The 18,361-nt window shown below is 36.9% G+C and overlaps 2 protein-coding genes and 1 long non-coding RNA gene across 8 annotated transcripts in view; 2 read left to right on the top strand and 1 right to left on the bottom strand.

Moving 5' to 3' along the window:
- Positions 1-866: 866 nt before the first annotated feature.
- LOC137172563 (voltage-dependent anion-selective channel protein 2-like) lies at positions 867-5,957 on the top strand. The gene is made up of 9 exons (XM_067577075.1): positions 867-1,023; positions 2,643-2,714; positions 2,842-2,891; positions 3,132-3,284; positions 3,378-3,430; positions 3,524-3,751; positions 4,537-4,687; positions 4,973-5,030; positions 5,135-5,957. Exons 2-9 carry the CDS (start codon positions 2,648-2,650, stop codon positions 5,224-5,226), a joined length of 852 nt encoding a protein of 283 aa, XP_067433176.1. The 5' UTR covers positions 867-1,023; positions 2,643-2,647; the 3' UTR covers positions 5,227-5,957.
- A 97-nt stretch (positions 5,958-6,054) lies between these two features.
- On the bottom strand, positions 6,055-15,884 carry LOC137172564 (catechol O-methyltransferase domain-containing protein 1-like). 2 transcript variants are annotated; one of them, XM_067577077.1, is made up of 7 exons: positions 15,731-15,884; positions 13,949-14,073; positions 13,711-13,816; positions 12,495-12,613; positions 8,970-9,024; positions 6,599-6,732; positions 6,055-6,495 (listed from the first exon to the last, which is right to left on the bottom strand). In XM_067577077.1, the coding sequence occupies exons 2-7, from the start codon at positions 14,051-14,053 to the stop codon at positions 6,343-6,345; spliced, it is 672 nt and encodes a 223-aa protein (XP_067433178.1). In that variant the 5' UTR covers positions 14,054-14,073; positions 15,731-15,884; the 3' UTR covers positions 6,055-6,342. The 2 variants fall into 2 exon arrangements, with proteins under 2 accessions (XP_067433178.1, XP_067433177.1); XM_067577076.1 differs by lacking the exon at positions 15,731-15,884 and adding an exon at positions 15,197-15,353.
- LOC137172565 (uncharacterized) overlaps positions 7,520-18,361 on the top strand; it is a 225,102-nt gene continuing 214,260 nt past the window's right edge. For all 5 annotated transcript variants that reach the window (XR_010925007.1, XR_010925006.1, XR_010925009.1 and 2 more), the window contains exon 1: positions 7,520-7,610. This is a non-coding gene — a long non-coding RNA (uncharacterized lncRNA). The remainder of the gene's footprint in view (positions 7,611-18,361) is intronic.

Raw genomic sequence — 18,361 nt, 5'->3', positions numbered from 1 at the left:
GAGGTTCCCAAATTAACATTTAAATAGGTTTTTCTTGCAATAATCCCTACTCCTGTTCATACTGGCCATTAGAGGATCCCTTCATAACGCATTTATAATGTAAGTGCTCAACAGGGAAATACTGTCCAAGGAAACACAAAGAGGGAATTTTATGCTAAAAATACTGTAAATGTGGCAGATATCGACTTGGTATGTCTAACTCAGTCTGCTGAAGCCTCATATAAGCTTCAGATAAACTTTTAAATGCATTTTTTAACAAAATGACTGCATGGGCACACTGTAGATTTTGGCCCCCATCACTTACATTGAAAGCGCATTAGACAGGGATCTTTTAATGGCCAGTATGAACAGGAAGAATGATTACAGTGAGGAAAACATGTTTTTGTGCATCTGACTTGAAAAATTGTGAACTTATCCTTTAAGCTACATAAGAAAAATGGCACATAAATTCATACAATTTTGACAGTTCATAACTAAAAAGGGCATCATAATGTTGAAAAATAAGACTGCTGTGAAAATATAATTATAAATGTATACTTTGTATGAATAATAGGTTTAATTTTTATTTGTATATTTTTATATTTCCCTGGCATTATAATTTTTGTTTGTCCATCAGAGAAAAATAAGTAAAAGTTGAGAAAAACGTTATATATATTCATATTGGTTACCATGGTGATTTAGAGGTCTTTCAGTTGCCGGTGTGTACTTGCATAAATTTAACACGCAAATGTTTGCCTTTGGCGAATGACAAGCTTAACGTTTAAATGATGTTCACTGTTGTTAAATAGTATAATAAATACTGAAGTTAATTGGCAGAGAGTAACAAAAGAGTCCTCTCGCCCCGATTTCAGACAGGCACAAAATAAACAGCTATACTGTTTTTGAGGTCCTGCGGCGCCGAGGTCAGGAGGGTGTTTTCGCGGTGTCTCCTCCATATCGTCCTACACCGGTCTCTGTCGCTTTTCCTGCTGTTTTACCTCTAGCACAAGTTGACAGCAACACCACCAACAACACTAATCCTCGGTAAGTAGTAAGCCGTGTTATTATGTAACGATAGGTTGTTAGTTTTGAATTTTGTTGGAATGTCAGCAAGCAAGATGGCTATCAAACGTCCCATTTGCTAGCTGCAAAACGCCCCCTACCACCCTCATGTGTTCAAACTCCCTCAAAATAATGTAACAGTGACTGTGTAATATTCCTTGTCGTGTCATTGGCAAAGTTCACGCCTATTTGAACATGAATTTTAAAAAAATGACATAAATGGACAATCCTCAACTGCGTATACATTTAATTAGTAGAAAAATCTCTCCAGGTACAAAGAATTAAGTCTACAAACAGCTGCTTTGTCAAATATTTTCATACTGAACACTAATAATGGTAAGGAAAAAGACACTTGAAGTAGTGTTTTTCAAGGTATGCTATCACACGTTTAGCACTAAATGTCACCAAGTAATTTGCCCTGGATTGTTAAGGTTCCTGTTCCTGTTAAGCAGGCAATAGTGTCTCAATCTCAAGCTTCCGACGTCTAACCTTGACCGTGAGGAGACGTGACATCAGAAACCGAGAGTAATGGAGATCGTGTGATTGAAGTGTGCCAGTGACCCTGCATAATAACTAGTTAATGAGATAATAATTGGTGTTAATAGTTTTTGTTTTTTTTAAACATAACTCGCTCAACTGTTTCCCTTTTGTTTTTTTTACTGTTATGTCTTTATTATTGGTACAAAAGTAGTCAAATACAAATTATTGAGTGTAACACTTGTAGAGTCTGTTTATGTCAGCCAATAGGTTTGACTTTTATTTGTCTATTTTTATTATTTCCTGGTATTATAATTTTTGTTTGTCCATAGAAGAAAACGAAGTAAAACGTTATTTTAGCATATAGGATTTAGAGGTCTTCCAGTTGCCAGTGTATACTTGCACAGATTTAGCAAAAAAAAAAAAGACTTTCGGAAAAAAACTATATTTTACTATATATGTTTTGATATGGATCCAAATTAATCAAGTGTAACAATTATAGAATCTCCTTATAAGATACCAGCATGTGTTATTTTTTTAATATGTAGAATTTAAACTCCTCTAAGGTGGCTAAAATGCCCACATTTCCAGTAAAGATATCTAGGTCATGACTTCAGTGTCCCCAGTGGTAGCTATAGCTCTGGTTGTGAACTTTTTCTTTTGTCCTTTAAAGCCTTTGCTAGTTTACAGATACATGTTTTTCTGACTTGTCCACACACATGTTTAGTTTCAATCAACAAGTGATTTATTTTGAAACATGCATTTTTTTAATTATCACAATCTTCAACGTTTAAAGGACCAGTGTGTAAGATTTAGTGGCATCTAGTGGTGAGGTTGCGGATTGCAACCAAATGAATACTCCTGGGCTACTGTAGAAACATGGCGGGCTCCATGGGAGAGGACCTGCTCCCTATGTAGATATAAACGGCTCATTCTAAGGTAACAAAGACACAGTAATTCTTATTTTCAGGTGATTATACTCTAATTAAAACATACTTATGAGTATTATATTCCATTTCTGCCAAGTCTGTTCCACTAGATGCTACTAAATCTTACACACTGGTCCTTTAAGATATGTCTCTACGTCATAATTTACACACTCTGAATTTTTATTTCTGTTACAGGCATAATGGCAATTCCACCAACATACACAGACCTTGGAAAATCAGCAAAGGACATCTTCAATAAGGGATATGGTAACTGGAAGCAAGTTAAAAGGCAGTTTTATAAGTGTGTTTTTATTGACCCTCAGACGACAGGATGGCTGTCTCAGAAGCATTATCCAGCCCAGTGGTTAGTTCCTCACTGTCACTATCCTTGCAGGTTTTGGACTGGTTAAGCTTGACGTGAAGACAAAGTCTGCAAGTGGAGTGGTGAGTTTAGCTGTTATTGTAAATAAACAGTACAGAATGGCAGATGATATCAGCTAATTTTACGTTATCACGATATGTCAAAAATATGTTTGATAATGCATCCTTAGCAAAAATGTTTGTCCATGTCATGTGTATATGTTTAAAAACAAATATCAGCTGATATATTATCAGATTTTCAAACATAAACACAAGCACATGAGTGGATGAACGTCTTCAACCTGTTATATTGTTGTCATTTAGGAATTTAAGACATCCGGGTCATCCAACGTAGACACCAGCAAGGTCACTGGAACTCTGGAAACCAAGTACAAGTGGGCTGAGTATGGGCTGACGTTCACAGAGAAGTGGACCACAGAAAACACACTTGGGACAGAAGTTTGTGTCGAGGATCAGGTAAATTTAAAAACTCCTGTCATGCTGCTGATTACCCTGCCTATGACACAGCTCCAAATTAAGTATGCCTGATGGAACTATTTTCTTCTTTAGATCACCAAAGGGCTGAAACTTACTTTTGACACTACATTCTCTCCAAATACTGGGTATGCTGCAGAAAAAATATCACTTATCAAATCAGTACTCAAATCATTGATCTAAAAATACTTTCTTATTTTAATTTTCTCCTTTTTTCACAGCAAGAAGAGTGGCAAAGTCAAGACAGCTTATAAAAGGGAGTACATTAACGCCGGTGTTGATGTGGATCTAGATTTCGCTGGTCCTACCATCCACGGAGTAGCAGTGGCTGGCTATGAGGGATGGCTGGCTGGCTACCAGATGAGCTTTGACACAGCCAAATCCAAGATGACCCAGAGCAACTTTGCTGTTGGATACAAGACTGGAGACTTCCAGCTTCACACCAATGTGTATGTTTTGACATAACTATATTTAAACCAAGCAGCATGAGTACCTTTTAAAGGACAAGTTCACAATGTTTCTAGTCTGTCTTAAAACAATAGTCAGGTGCCCAAATGAACATTGAAATTTATTTTTCTCGCTGTAATCATTCTTCCTGTTCATACTGGCCATTGGAAAGTTACTAAATAATGTACTTACAATGTTAGTGATGGGGGGAAAAAATCCACAAACCTCCTTCTGTGCAAAAATGTATGTAATGTAAAAGTTTATCTGCAGCTAATGTGAAGCTTCAGTCGTCCGAATTAGTCAAATCAAGTAGATATTTTTCAACATAACAGTCTTTTTAGTGCCAAAGACCCTCTTTTTGTTACTGTACTTCCACTCTAGCTCAACAGGGAAACACTGTCTAAGGAAATACAAAGAGGGAATTTTATGCTAAAAAGACTGTAAATGTGGCAGATATCCACTTGATATGACTAACTCAGACTGCTGAGGCCTATGACTGCTGAAGCAGGTTTTGGCCCCCATCACTTGAAAGCGCATTTGATGGTAATCTTTTAATAGCCAGTATGAACAGGAGGAATGATTACAGCGAGGAACACGTCTTTTAGTGTTTATGTGGACACCTGACTGTTGACACACTTGAAAAATTGTGAACCTATCCTTTAACTGTAGGATAAAACAAATACTGTGAATCCGAAGAAAATGATCTATTTCTCCTGTGGTATTTTTTCTCAGGTGTTACAAGAAAACTGACATGAAGTTGTTGTTGTGCCTGTTTTCTTTTTTTCAGAAACGATGGTTCAGAGTTTGGTGGATCCATTTACCAGAAGGTAAACGACAAACTGGAGACTGCTGTGAATCTTGCCTGGACAGCAGGCAGCAACGGCACTCGCTTTGGAATTGGTGCTAAATACCAGTTAGACTCCAGTGCCTCCATATCGGTAAGTGCCTTTTTACTTATGCTAAGAAGGTTATGTTGTCAGAGGGATAGCTCAAAAAGATATTAACAGTTCAGTCAGATTTTGTGGAGAGTCAGCCTTTGAGCCATCTTTAATTCCTTGACCATTAACTTTAATGCAGATTTGGATCTAGATGCAGATGAAATATTTCTTTTTGATCCAATTCTATGATTAAAACAACGCATTTGGAGGTGTGTGTCCAGCCTTGGATGAGGTATGCTTTCTGTGAGTGCTTTCAAGTCAAATTATTTAATGCGTTTTCTTCAGGCTAAGGTGAATAACTCCAGCTTGGTAGGAATTGGATACACCCAGACTCTGCGGCCTGGTAAGAACCATCTCTTCTTAATGATACAACTCAACACAATTCCAAACATCATGGACTTTATTTCCAGTAACTTTTAAAAAATGTATTCAATTTTTTGGTTCCAGGTATGAAACTAGTCCTGTCGGCACTTGTGGATGGAAAGAATATCAACGCTGGTGGTCACAAACTTGGTCTGGGGCTGGAGTTGGAGGCATGAGGATCTGTTCCACCATTTCACAAGAAGAGGAATATCAGCTGAATCTAGCATTGATCCTTCCTGTCTGGTCAGCAACAGATGTTGTAAAGAAATGAAGCCAAAACAATAAAAACCCAGTTCTCGAGCACTACTAGGATGGAAACCTTTCCTCCACCAGCCTCCTTTCGTTGTAGCTACAATAACTAGTCAAGTTTCAGTCAAATGTATTAATAAATCATTTACTCCTTTTGCCTATTTGTCCTGCATAGGGAAAACCATGTTGAATGTTGGCTTCTACAGTTTGACAATCCAGGAATGGTTCCAAAAACACAAAACCTTGTTATCTTGCTAAAGTGTGATGATGTAGAATGTAAATCTGAGCTGTTATTTTGCACAGTAGAATATATCTTTATTTTAATCTCTTCCTTTGTTTTAATTGCACATTTTAATTTATATTTTGGAAGTGATGTTCTGCCTGTTGGGAGGATTTACTCCAACTCTCTTGGCTCGTCTTCACTTATCTTTGTGGAAAGGCTTAACTATGCTGTGTGGTGAGTTTCAGACTCCTACCTTAAATACCTGCTTTTAGGTTACGAGACTGCTAGATGGATTTTAATTTTCCCTCAGTGTGACTTGAGTGAAAGAATATTTGAATCATCCACCTCTCTTCCTGTTTGAGGACTGTAAACACTAATCAGGAACCTGTTTGGCGTGTGTCTACCTTTGCAATAAAGTCTTCAAGTCAACCTTTATTCTGGCCTGGAATTTGAGTATTAAATGTAATTCGACATCATGGAGAAAGGAGTAAAAATTGTTTGGTTTAAATAATGATGAAATACAAAAAACAAATGGGTTTAGTTCTATTTTAATAGTTTCTAGTTTTTTTAATCAAGTTTTATTCAAATGTTGCAATTAGTCATGTTACAGGGAATGAACTACCATTATAGAAATGACATAAAAATAAGGTGTTCCATAATTCCCACATTAACCTTCAGTGATATGAGCCTAGAACCTAATACATATGCTTAAGCTACCATCACATCCTCCACATTATAATTAACCTTAAGGTAACAGTGTCCCAGTATTGCCACCACCCTCTTAAGCACCATAAATCATTGCACTTATTAGACACCTTTTCTATAGTTTGATAGCCAGTGTCAACCCATCTCCAACAGTTAGCATGCTCAGGCTGATCCGAATGTCTCTGTGCAACTTCTTGTTCAGCTTGTCAATGGCCACAGTGTCTGCGTCGTCTGGGGATGGATTCACCACCTTACCGCCCCACAGCACCTGCAGGACCGCAAACAAGGATTAAAGAGAATTATCTGCTTGAAGTGATGACTGCAATTGCAAGAACTTGAAATGAAAAATGTGTCTAGGGTGTAGCTCTTACATTGTCAATAGCAATAATGCCTCCTTTCCGTAACAGCTGCAGAGACTTTTCAAAGTAGTTGTCGTAGTTGACTTTGTCTGCATCGATGAAGGCAAAGTCAAATGTTCCAGCTTCGCCAGCAGCCAGGAGATCATCTGAAAGCAATGAGAGGAAACAAAAGTAAACTACACTTCAGGTTATATACAACATCACCAACACAGTGTACTGTAACTGTCACCCCACGTCTCCAGCTGGTCAACAAAACTACTGCTGGATAAACTCATCTGCCCGCAGAGTTTTTAAATAGCTAATTATACTTAACTAAGTAAGTATAATCACTTTAAAATGGTCCATAAATTTTAGCCATGTACCAAATAAAATATAAAAGATATCTCACTTGTTTTATAGCTGCTGCTGCTATTCCCAAAAACAGTTGGACAAATGTGTCCTGGTTTGGTGATTACACACACTTACAAAAGAATTAGCGATGATACTCTGATGATAATTGTCCTTTTGAAAACATATTATTTCATCATTCAAAAATCAACAAGCAGTTCCCATTTTAGACTAGTACAGTGTATGAATCCTTAAACTTTCTGACATTAAAGTTATTTAAATATCTTCTTTGGTGATAACATCATGATTTTTTATGTACTTTACTATATTTGTTTGATACATGGGTAGATGTTCCACTAACTCTGTATACTGGTCAATAAGGTAAAGAAAAAAAAGAAAAAAGGTAAATAAATATATTTAAGGTAAATCAAGGCCACCTGATCTTGATGACTGCGTAACGATTTGTGCACGTGACATCAACGTCGCTACGTTTACGCTCACGTTAGCTTTTGCGGGGGAAATTTGATTCAAGTGTGAAAAACTCAAAAACGAGGTTTTAAATGCTAAAAAAAACCAAACTATTGTGTGTTCAGCAAATTCAGAGATAATTAACACTGAATTTCTACCAATGTCGGAGGACAAAGAGAAGACGAACAAGTGGATGTGTTTGGTGGGCCACCTGAAATCCATTATCCAGGTACTAAAACGTTTAACAGGAGTTGACGTTAAAACGTTGCCATTTTGTATATCAGGTAGTTTAGTATCTTAAGTCTTTAAGGTATAACGTTAATACCTTAGTTGCCATTTTGTATATCAGGTAACGTTATCTTAAGTTTTTGAGGTAAAACAAATCGTGCGGCTGTGTCACTTCGCATCTGAGCTCATTAGCTTAGCTGAATGCTAAGTTAACCGGAACCTGTTGAGGTTTTAAACAGCTGCAGGCTAAGCTGGACGATGGACAAAATCACATATCACTATTTTTGACGTAATACCTCGATATCGTTATTGCAACAATATTGTAGGAATGACTATTGGTGCTTGACTAAGTGGGTGAAGGCAAATAACATAACAGCTAGCTATATCAGTCTGGTGGGTTCAGAAAATTGAATCACTTTACTATAATGCAGCCTTTAAAACCAGGAAAAGCCAACACTCATGACACATCACGATATTCAAAATCTAGGACGATATCTAGTCTCATATTACCATATTGATATAATATCAATATATTGCCCAGCCCTAGTTTCAGCTTTCGGATTTCTGATTTTCCGGTTCAGCCGACCATTTTATCATTTTCATTTATTATCATTTATATTTTGCCCCTCCAAGAATAACCCCTAATCAATAAATCTTTAAAATATAATCTTAAAAAAATATAATAATTAAACTTGAAATTAGTAATTGGTCTTATAATACATTTATGGTTATATTTTCTGTGACTTTCACTCAGGTGAGTGAAAAAATCCCATGTCTCACCTACATTTCTGACAGACATGACAGTCTGCACCTCCCCCTTGCAGGGACAACTTGTGCTGGTTCATTAGTTAATACATGGTATTCAGTTTTATCATATAATAGGTAATCCTCTTTCTGGCATCAAAAATGAATTGAGGCAGGTGAAATGCCTCTTGAAATGTAATTACAAAATGATAATAGTTTGACACATAGTGTTGTCTTCATGAGATCATTTAACTTTAGTTTAATGATCTGAGCTTTAGAGATATGCCTTTATACTGAACTCTATGGCCTTTAACCTCAGTTAAACCTTGTATGCAGCAGGTTTATCCTAAACTTGAGATACAGTGACCACAGTTGGCATTCAGCTGATTTTTACAGGACACAGAAACTGGTTTTAGACTACATAAACCACAGCTACAGTAAACTGCAGCTTCTGAGGACAAACAAAACATAATGTTCTGGACAATGCAGGTTAATACCCATATTAAACCTGAAATGTCAGCTGTGGTAATAGCAGAGTGACAGCCCCAGTGAAATCATACATCTCCTGTCAAGTTTTGTAGAACATTAAATCATGAAAACAGATGCATTACTGTACCCAGAGTTTTCAATGCTGGCTGTATGCGTAGATCAATTTTTTTCTCAACTCCAGCCTGTAAACAAAAAGAAACAGGGTGGGAAATATACATACATATACAGTGGAGGAAATAAGTATTGAACACGTGAACATTTTTCTTCATTAAACATATTTCCAGTGCAGCTATTCATATGAAATTAAGACCAGACATTGGTATTAACTCAATAAGGCAACACGGCTAAAGAAATAATAATATTCCAATAAATAAAAATAGTTATGTGCATTAAATTGGAGTGACACAGAAAAAAAAGCAACAAACATGCAGTAAGAAAAAGCACTGAACCAGGTGATTCCACTAATTAGTCCTCTTACCTGTGCTAATTAGAATCAGCTGGATTAGTGCATGTGGCTATTTGTACCATCTGTGAATGCAATCATTTGTTACCAAGCTGTCACACAAGAACCATCTCATGAGGGGTAGAGGCAAAGTGCTCTTCCAAGACCTTTGCAACAAGATTGTTGAGCAACATAGGAATGGCTCAGGTTACCGACTGATTTCTCAACTCCTAAATGTTCCCATAAGCACCACTCGGGCCATTAATTGTAAGTGGAAGAAGCATCACTCCACCATCAACGAGCCACGCACAGGAGCTCCTCGCAAGATTTCTGACCGGGCAGTAAGAAAATTAGTCAGAAGAGTAACTCAACATCCAAGGACCACTTTGAAAAGAGCTTGAGAAAGACCTGTAAAGAAGCAGGTGCACAGTCACAGAGAAAACAATAGACAATACACTCCACCACCACATGTTGAAGCTCATTTGAAGTTTTTTCGTTGATTTGAATTTTCGTCCTAGTTTTCCTCAATGACATTTTTTCACTGACAAAAATGAGACAATAACTAAATAGAAAAGTAATTTATGAAGCCAAAACTATGACAAAATCTATTGACACGTTCGTCAACGAATAAAAATGAGACGAAAATCTTGGGGAGAGACGAGTTGGGAAGAGGTCAGACATGGGTAAATTCCCCCCGCCCCCACCCTCCATTATTCAATCTCACAGGTACAGAAGACCTCCGATGACAGTGATGAGCCACTGAGTGCAAATAAAGCTAATGCATCCCAGCAGAATATTTCAACAGCTCTTCTAAGTGCTCCTAAGTACAAAAGTGACTCTAGAGACCAACATACTGAGGAGGAGGGCATAGATAATGGATTGAGCGCACAGGATTACTGGTCACAACAACTGAAGATGAGGGGTTTGTTCTAATGATGGAAACAGTATAATTATTCAGGGAGAGTAGACCTTATTCTCATTGGTGTTATTTTGTTATTGTCTGAGATGGTCTTTTGTGAAAAAGCAAGGCCATATTCTTATTTCTTTTGTATGAGACTGGGTTTTATTTGTATTGGATTTTAAGATAAATAAAGACATGTTTGATATCACAACAGTTAAAACTGTCTGAATTGCATGTTCAAACCTCAATACCATTCCATAATAAGAGATGGATGTTTCCTCCAGGAATCTATAGAGTTTGTAGATCAATCTGTGTATATACAGAAAATTATTTGGAAATTCTGAAGAAATGTTTAAATAACGCATCACACTTTAACTAAACCTGTTTAGTTGACTAAATATAAGATTTTAGTCGACTAAATCTATAGTATGTTTAGTTGACTAAAATCCTATGATATTTAGTCAACTAAAACTAGACTAAAACAATTCAGATGAGTAAAACTAAATGACACTTTAATCAAAAGACTGACTAAAAAAGATCAAAATTTGCTGTCAAAATTATTTGGAGAAGCCTGTAGATTACTGGAAGAATGTGGTGTGGTCAGATGAGACAAAATTTTAAATTTTTGGCACTAACACTGTTTGCCATGTTTGGAGGAGAAGTGGCTCTGCATATGACCCTAAAAATACCATACCTACAGTGAAGTTTGGAGACTGAAGCATTATGATATGGGGCTGTTTCTCTTCTCATGGTATCCAAATTGTTGAAGGGAAGATGAATAGAGGCATGTATCAGGATATTCTTGAGAAGAATCTTTTGCAATCCACCAAGGCAATGAGGATGAGAGGCAGGTTGACCTTCCTACAGGACAATGATCCAAAACATACTGCAAAGGAGACTCTCAACTGGTCCCAGAGAAAGAAGATAAAGGTGTAGGATTGGCCCAGTCAATTACCCAACTTGAACCCAATCTGTGGAAGGAACTGAAGATAAAGATTCACCAGCGGGCCTCCTGAAATCAACATTTGAAGACCGTCTGCTTAGAAGAACGGGCCAAAATCCCCTCTGGACACTGTTTCTTCTACGAGTTTCTTCGTACAGGAAGCGTCTTGAAGCTGTCATTGCAAACAAAGGCTTCTCCTCCAAGTATTAAATACATTTCTGTTCGTGTGTTCAATACTTTTTTCCTGTGTCATTTAATGCACATAACTTTTCTTATTGATTGTAATGTTATGATTTCTTTAGCTGTGTTGCATTATTGATTTAATACCAATGTCTGGTCCTAATTGCATGTGAATAGCTGCACTAGAAATATGTATACTGAGAAAAAATGATGACGTTGAATACTTATTTCCCCCACTGGAGATGTTTTGCAGTATATCACCATTTCTTTAGTGAGTGTATTTGCATGCATGATAATTTATTTATTCTGTTTTTGAGTCAGTTATGCAAACATGATGTTTAAATTAACCCAGTTTTGCTCTTTTCTGGATTATGATGGATCAAAATAAGATTTAGTAGGTTGTATTAGCCTTGATACAGCTAACTGTAGGTTAACAGTTACAGTAAATAGATTTACCCTCAAATAAAACATTAAGAACATTGCAAACATTAAGAAGAGGCGGAAGGCTGCATTAATGGACTGTGAATAATAAGTCATGAATCAACTTTTTTTAGGCAGTGTGGATGCAAATTGTAGGAAATTTAAAAAAAAATTTATAGTGGTAATATATCATCAAACTTCCATAGGGCTGCAACAAATGAGTATATTTATTTTATATTCATAATTTTTTTGATTAATCATTTAGTCTGGGTCAGAAAATGGTAAAAAGCCAGTAACAATTTCTGAAAGGCCAAAAGTTTCATCAAAATTGCTTGTTTTTTCCGACCAACAGTTAAAACTCAAAGATGATCAATAAACAAAAAATATAAAGCAGAAAACACAGCAAACAGCAAATTCTCCCATCTGAGAAACTGGAACCAGCAGATGTTTGCTTGATAATTACTCAAAGGATTCACTGATTGTCAATTTTTTTTAATTTTCTGTAAATCAGTCAATATTTTAATCAACTAATCTGTTATCACACAAAAGACTAATAGACACTAAAGTATGCTCCACATGCAGATGTACAGACTTGCGCCAAACAGAACCACAGTACGTTTATTACCTGTGATGCATGAAAATCCTCTGCAATGATCAGCACTTTGCAGTATGGGAATAATACAGGAATATTACACATCATTTACTGAACCCCAAGATAAAACACATAGTGAGTTGACTGATAGTAAAACACAGATGTAAACTGTACCTCTTTCCAGAAGGGTTTGCCGATGTTGGGGTAGTCCTCTCTGATATCACATGCCACTACGACACCATCATCAGGCAGAGCCAGTGCAATGCTCAGAGTGTTGTAACCTGTGTAGACGCCTGAAAATGCAATGATAAGGCACAAAGATCCACATGAAAGATGACACCAGAAAGAGCAAAATGGTCTCTTTTAATTAAACTTTAAATAACATTCTGTTTTTGCGCACTGTGCTTTATATGTAGTCAAGTAATTGGGTTGCTGTCAGCTTTCTGCAGTGATTAGATTTCTTAAACTTCATGTGTATAAGAAACCTGGTTTCTATGATCGGGGTAGGAGATTAGAGACACCTGATTTCCTTGGATAGATTCCTCCTGGAGAGAGATTTCTTGGCCACATACTGCATACATGTACCTGGGTATCTAATCATCTTTTCACGTGTGTGCAGGTGCATGACAATTAATCTGCTGATTAGTTTTTTAATTAATAGGTTAATCACTTAGTCTATAAAATATAAGAAAATTGTGAAAAATGTCCATCGCAGTTTTCCAGTATCCAAGGTGATGTCTTTAAATTGCTTGCTTTGTTTGATTGAAAGTCCAAATATTCAGTTTACTATGTTTTAAAAGCGGAAAGGACAGAGGAAAGCAGAAAAATTTCAGATTGGCGAAGCTGAAATCAGACAATTTTTGGCTGGAAAAGTTTTAGTTTTAGTCAACAAATAGTTGATTTGATTTTATTTGAGCTGATTCACTTTGATCGACTAACCAATTAAGCTGTGTCTGAAACTGACAACAGTAAGGCAGTTTCCACCACTGAACGGTTGACCAACTTATTCGTAGAATTTACATTCATTCACACTGTAATAAAAAAACTGCAGTCTCACTACAGAGCCTGTTACCTCACTGTCAGTCCAAATGCTCTGCCAAAAAAAAAGAAGACGTTTTTTTTTCTGATAGACTTAAAAGGTGCCATAGTTCCAAAATTTCAGGGGTTGGAGAGGAGTCTGATTACCGACCTGCCACATGTTAAAGCAGATCTTAGAGTGACCAGGTTACTAGAATGCATGTGGATGCAATTTTTGCACAACCTGGTTTCTCCTAGTAACCTGGTCTCTTATGTGCATATAAAGGTCTGAACAGGTAAAGGACTGTGGAGTCTCAACTGTGAAAAACTTGCACGCTCAGAGACTGAATGTGATGTTAAAATCTGACATTACCGATCTCTAATGCCTTCTTGGCTCCTATTAGTTTTGCCATATTGGCCATGAACTGCGACTGCTCACAGGCGACCATCATGATGTTCCAGGAGTGTTCCATTGTCCTCTGAAAGCAATGAGCGGAAACCAGTTGCTTAAGTTGCACAAATTACATCATGAGACACGATTACATCCTATGACATAAAGTGCTTTATTGTGCCAGAGCAAGGCAATATTTCAGACACCAAGACACACTTACCAGTCTGAGTTCTTTCAGGGCCGGATGCTCCCTCATGGAATGATTGAGGACATACTGCAACAGCGGGTTATCTTTTCCCTCACAGTGACTTTTGGAGATGCTCATTCTGGAAGATTTCTTTTTCCCTGAGGGCAAACACGAACAATGAAACAATTATAAGGACCTTAAAAGCATGATGACATCATGGGACCTATAGAACCATCCAGCTTATACATCTTTCAGGAAACTGTCTAGTTAATGTAATTTATTTTTTGATATAGATTAGATAAAACTGTAATGATTTTTTGCAGGAAATTTAATAACATAGACCATAGACTCATGTGACATCAGTATAGTGTGTTTCTGGCCTGCATGTGCACCATGTATTTTCTAATGTTTACCAAGTAGTTGCACTGGTGCAAATGAGAAACTTGATTTTTTTTTTTATACATAAAAATGTCACTTCATGGACTGTTTGTACATCACTTGATATTAATGTGTATTTCGAAGGCTTTGCGGTTTTGCCATTATGTGTAAAGTAGCTGAATCCCTCCCTGGGCTCGTTGAGGTACTAGAGGGGACTGAATGGGTATAAGAGGACTTTGTACTGGGCGGTCTCCAAATTTTAATCTGTGCAACTCCGTAAACATGAGGCAGTTTGTCTGGAGAATACATTGTATCACACTGTTTGAGGTATAAAAATAACACTGACATGATCATGCATACTGTTTTAGTTTAACTGTTAAGTTTTCCTAGTCTACTGGGTCACTGATCGGCACTGTAACCATGTAATTCCCTGATAATACTCAGAACTGAGCTGCTTGACCTGCTGTATGATGTAACTGCAGCTGAAAAAAGGTCCTTTGAGGCAACAAAGTGCACTTGAACTTAAATCTGTCCGTGTAGCATTCACTTGTCCACATAAACCCCCAGTCTCTGATATTCACTCAAACCACTTTAACCCAAAACTGAAAAATTAACAGATTGCTGATTTGTTTAAATAATAAAAAAAAAAGCATTTTAATTTTTTCCCCTCTGTCCAGACCACATAAATCTGAGTCTACGATGAAAATTTTTGTACCTTTGAAAGTCGAACCTGGGACTGATCTCCATATAAAACTTAAAGGCAGATTTGAGATTTTTAAACATGAATGAAATGGACAGTATTTAGACTTAACAAACATGAGTCCATAGTCTTCTCCGTCACACTGCCCTCTGTCTTTCCCTGCAGCTTTAAATTCGTATAGACTTGAACACCTGCGCTCTTACCAAAGAAATAACCAGCGACAAAAATGAATCCCAGTGTGATGGATCCAGCCAGGGCCTCTTTAGAAATATTTCGAAAAGTCATATTTAGAAAGCACAATTAGAGTACCACTTAAGCGAAAAACACGCATTACAGTGACCCCACCGTGAGCGTTTCCGCGTCGGCCGAGCGTGCTACCGTAATACTACGAAGAGAGGCGAAGCTCCGCTGTGAATGAGGCGTTACGGCCAGCGAGCAAGACCTCTGCTGCACATCAGTAGACTATAAGTTTAAGAAAACGGCTGCAACTATCATGTGACTGTCACTGTGTTTAGCAGCGATGCTACGAGGAAGACGTTGAGCACAACAATGTAACGACTCCCAACAAGACAATCAAATGGAAAAATAGGTTTTTGATGAAAGAATTATATGCACTTCGTTACCCAAATGATGCAGAAATATTACCCCAAACGAAAAAATGTGTTATATTGCTAAGACTTGAGCCGCGTACTTAAACCCACGAAGCAATAAAGCGTTGCATTATTAAAACAGCTCACCGCGTAGTTGGGTCTCCTGGCGGTTGGTCTGTTGGGTCTGGGAGGGCGATTGAAAGAATTCCTGCTCAAACGAAGCTTAAAATTTCGTTCAGTCATGTAAAGATAATGCCTGTCATATGACCCACTGCAGCTCTTATGATAGGACTGTACAACAAACGCCCACTGGTGCTGGTGCTGCGTACAAGCTCGTGCCTCTTTTTTTTGGGGAAGATGGCAGGAGATGTAACAAAAAAAAATTATGCCAAAGTTCAACTGAACAATAGTGAAAGAAGTATTCAAAACTTTTACTTCAGCACAATACCAAAACTTTATCTTTCACTGGTAAAAGTCCTGAATTTAAATTTTATTCTTGAAGTATTATGAGCAAATGTACCTTAAGTATCAAAAGTAAAATTACTGTATAATGCAGAATTGCCTCCATTCAGAGTTTTATATTTTATATATCACATTATTGGATTATTATTACAAATGCATCACAAGCAGCGTTCTACTTTGTATTTGATTGAGGTGAAACTACTTCATATAGTGTTGGACGGTTTAGTCCATAACTAATCATCATATGTTAGAGGCTGATAATGTTTTTATATATAAAGTCTGCAAAGTAACTACTAACTACAGCTGTCATATAAATGTAGTGGAGTAAGCAAGTGCAATATTTTCCCTTTGTGGCGTGTGATGAAGTGTAACTTTGCATAAAATGGAAATTTTCATATTACATTTACCCTCAAAATTGCAAAGGGTCTGTACTTAAGTATAATATTTTATTAGACAAATCATCTAATAAACTTATTGATAATAAATATGGTGAAGATAACATGAGACTCATCCTTCTTGGATGATTAAGAACAAATAAAAATTGCTAAGGTGACTGAAGACATGTAATACAGTTGTTCATACAGAGAGGGGCAGTGTTGTCATGGTAATGAAGCTTAGAAAAACATTCTTTATAGTACAAAATTCCAGCTTTATGTTATTATCCCTCCTGCTCTGCACTGAAGAGGGAATTTCCTACTAAGAAGACTTATACTACAAGAAGATACTCACTTGTTTTGGCTGACTGCTTAAGCTTTAGATTAATTTTGGGATATATTTTTGCATAGAACAAGGATTGTGGATTTTGTCCCTCATCACTTAGATACATGTGAAGTTCATTAGAAAGGGATTTCTTGAATTATAAACTGGAGGGATGATTACAGCGACCAAAAACAATTTCAGTCTAGATATTGACTATTGTTTTAAGTTCTTTAAGCATCCTCAAAAATACAAGTGCCAGATTACTCAACTGAAAAAAAAATCAACTATTTTTATAACTGAATAATCATTTTAGTAATTTTTGAGCAAAAATGCCAAACATTTGCTGGATCCAACTTCTCAAATGTCAGATTTTTATGCATACTTGATAGTAAACTGAATGTCTTTGGGTTTTGGACTGTTGGTTGGACTAAATAAGACACTTTGATACACCACCTTGGACTGTGGGAAATTATAACAGGCATTTCTATTTTATATGTACATTTCCTGTATTTTCTAGCTTTTTCTAGACAAAATGATTTATTGGGAAAATAATCGGCAGATTAATCAATAATTAAAATAATAGTTAGTTGCCGCCCTTTGCAACTTTCATTAGGGGGCTATATAATAGATGCAGTTGCATGAATGAAGTGACACTAAAACTTTTCACTGAAAAACTGAATTTCTTTACAAAAATATACCTCTATTCTTTAAGGTACATGTTCAGTCGCAGGAGGACATATTCAGGTGCTTTTAAATAAGAATTAATTGACATAAAACAGAGTTTGGTTTTAAGAATTAAAATGTATAAAGTAAATCTTCCCTGACTTTATATACAGTATGCTATTTTGTTCTCATATTCATTATTTTTGTTGGTACTAGCATTTAGTGTATCCACATCTGGATTATATGGTAACCTTTAATTTATCAAACCAGGACTAGCTGTTCATTAATCACCAAACACCCGTACTGGTTTAACCTCAGTATCAGTGCAGACAGAGAAAAAAGAAAGCCGCGTGACATCAAGCTCCCTGTAAATTACAGACCATGTGATGGTAAATGTAATTGTATGATTACACCCTGTGTGTAATTCAGTCTTTGTTCTGGCAAGGCCACATCACCTCCACACACCCAGGGACTCTGTGTCTGCTGTGTGTGTGTGTGTGTGTGTGTGTTTGTGTGTTATATGAGGGTGTTTACAATTGCCTAAAGGATGTTGTTTTGTGAGAACACTGTTATGCTACCTCCTACCACTTGCTACTGCCATGATGAGGGATGTTGCTTGGTTACATCTGTGTGAGATACATGAGGGAGTCAGAAGCAGATCACAATGTGGACCAGAGGGCAGCGATAACTATTTATTATCAGCCAATCAACCAAGGAGAGCCTGTAGCTCTCTTTCTTTATTGCGGCATATTCGAAACAGTTTTTGTGAAAAGCATAACCTATGTTGTTGCAATTAAGTTTTCATCCAGTATTCTGCCATCAAGAGCTATTGGTAATAGAAACAGCTTTCATTAACACATTACTCTCATAATTGTCACTTGTTACGTGTAAAAGTAAGTGGGGAAAAAACGCGTGTGCAGATTATTTAAGTATGTACGTAACAAACATACATAC

The sequence above is a fragment of the Thunnus thynnus genome, chromosome 20 (genome assembly GCF_963924715.1).
Source record: "Thunnus thynnus chromosome 20, fThuThy2.1, whole genome shotgun sequence".
Classification (NCBI taxonomy): domain Eukaryota; kingdom Metazoa; phylum Chordata; class Actinopteri; order Scombriformes; family Scombridae; genus Thunnus; species Thunnus thynnus.
The sequence above is the reverse complement of the archived record's forward strand: the minus strand, read 5'-3'. Positions and strand labels throughout refer to the sequence as shown.

Bases quoted from the DNA above. Each gene is read 5' to 3' on its own strand.
- LOC137172563 (XM_067577075.1), top strand. From the start codon at position 2,648: ATGGCAATTCCACCAACATACACAGACCTTGGAAAATCAGCAAAGGAC. The intron at 2,892-3,131 runs GTGAGTTTAGCT...GTTGTCATTTAG, and splicing joins CAAAGTCTGCAAGTGGAGTG to GAATTTAAGACATCCGGGTC. The intron at 5,031-5,134 runs GTAAGAACCATC...TTTTGGTTCCAG, and splicing joins CACCCAGACTCTGCGGCCTG to GTATGAAACTAGTCCTGTCG.
- LOC137172564 (XM_067577076.1), bottom strand. From the start codon at position 15,278: ATGACTTTTCGAAATATTTCTAAAGAGGCCCTGGCTGGATCCATCACA. The intron at 13,817-13,948 runs GTAAGTGTGTCT...CATTGCTTTCAG, and splicing joins CCCTGAAAGAACTCAGACTG to AGGACAATGGAACACTCCTG. The intron at 6,733-8,969 runs GTACAGTAATGC...CATTGCTTTCAG, and splicing joins GCCAGCATTGAAAACTCTGG to ATGATCTCCTGGCTGCTGGC.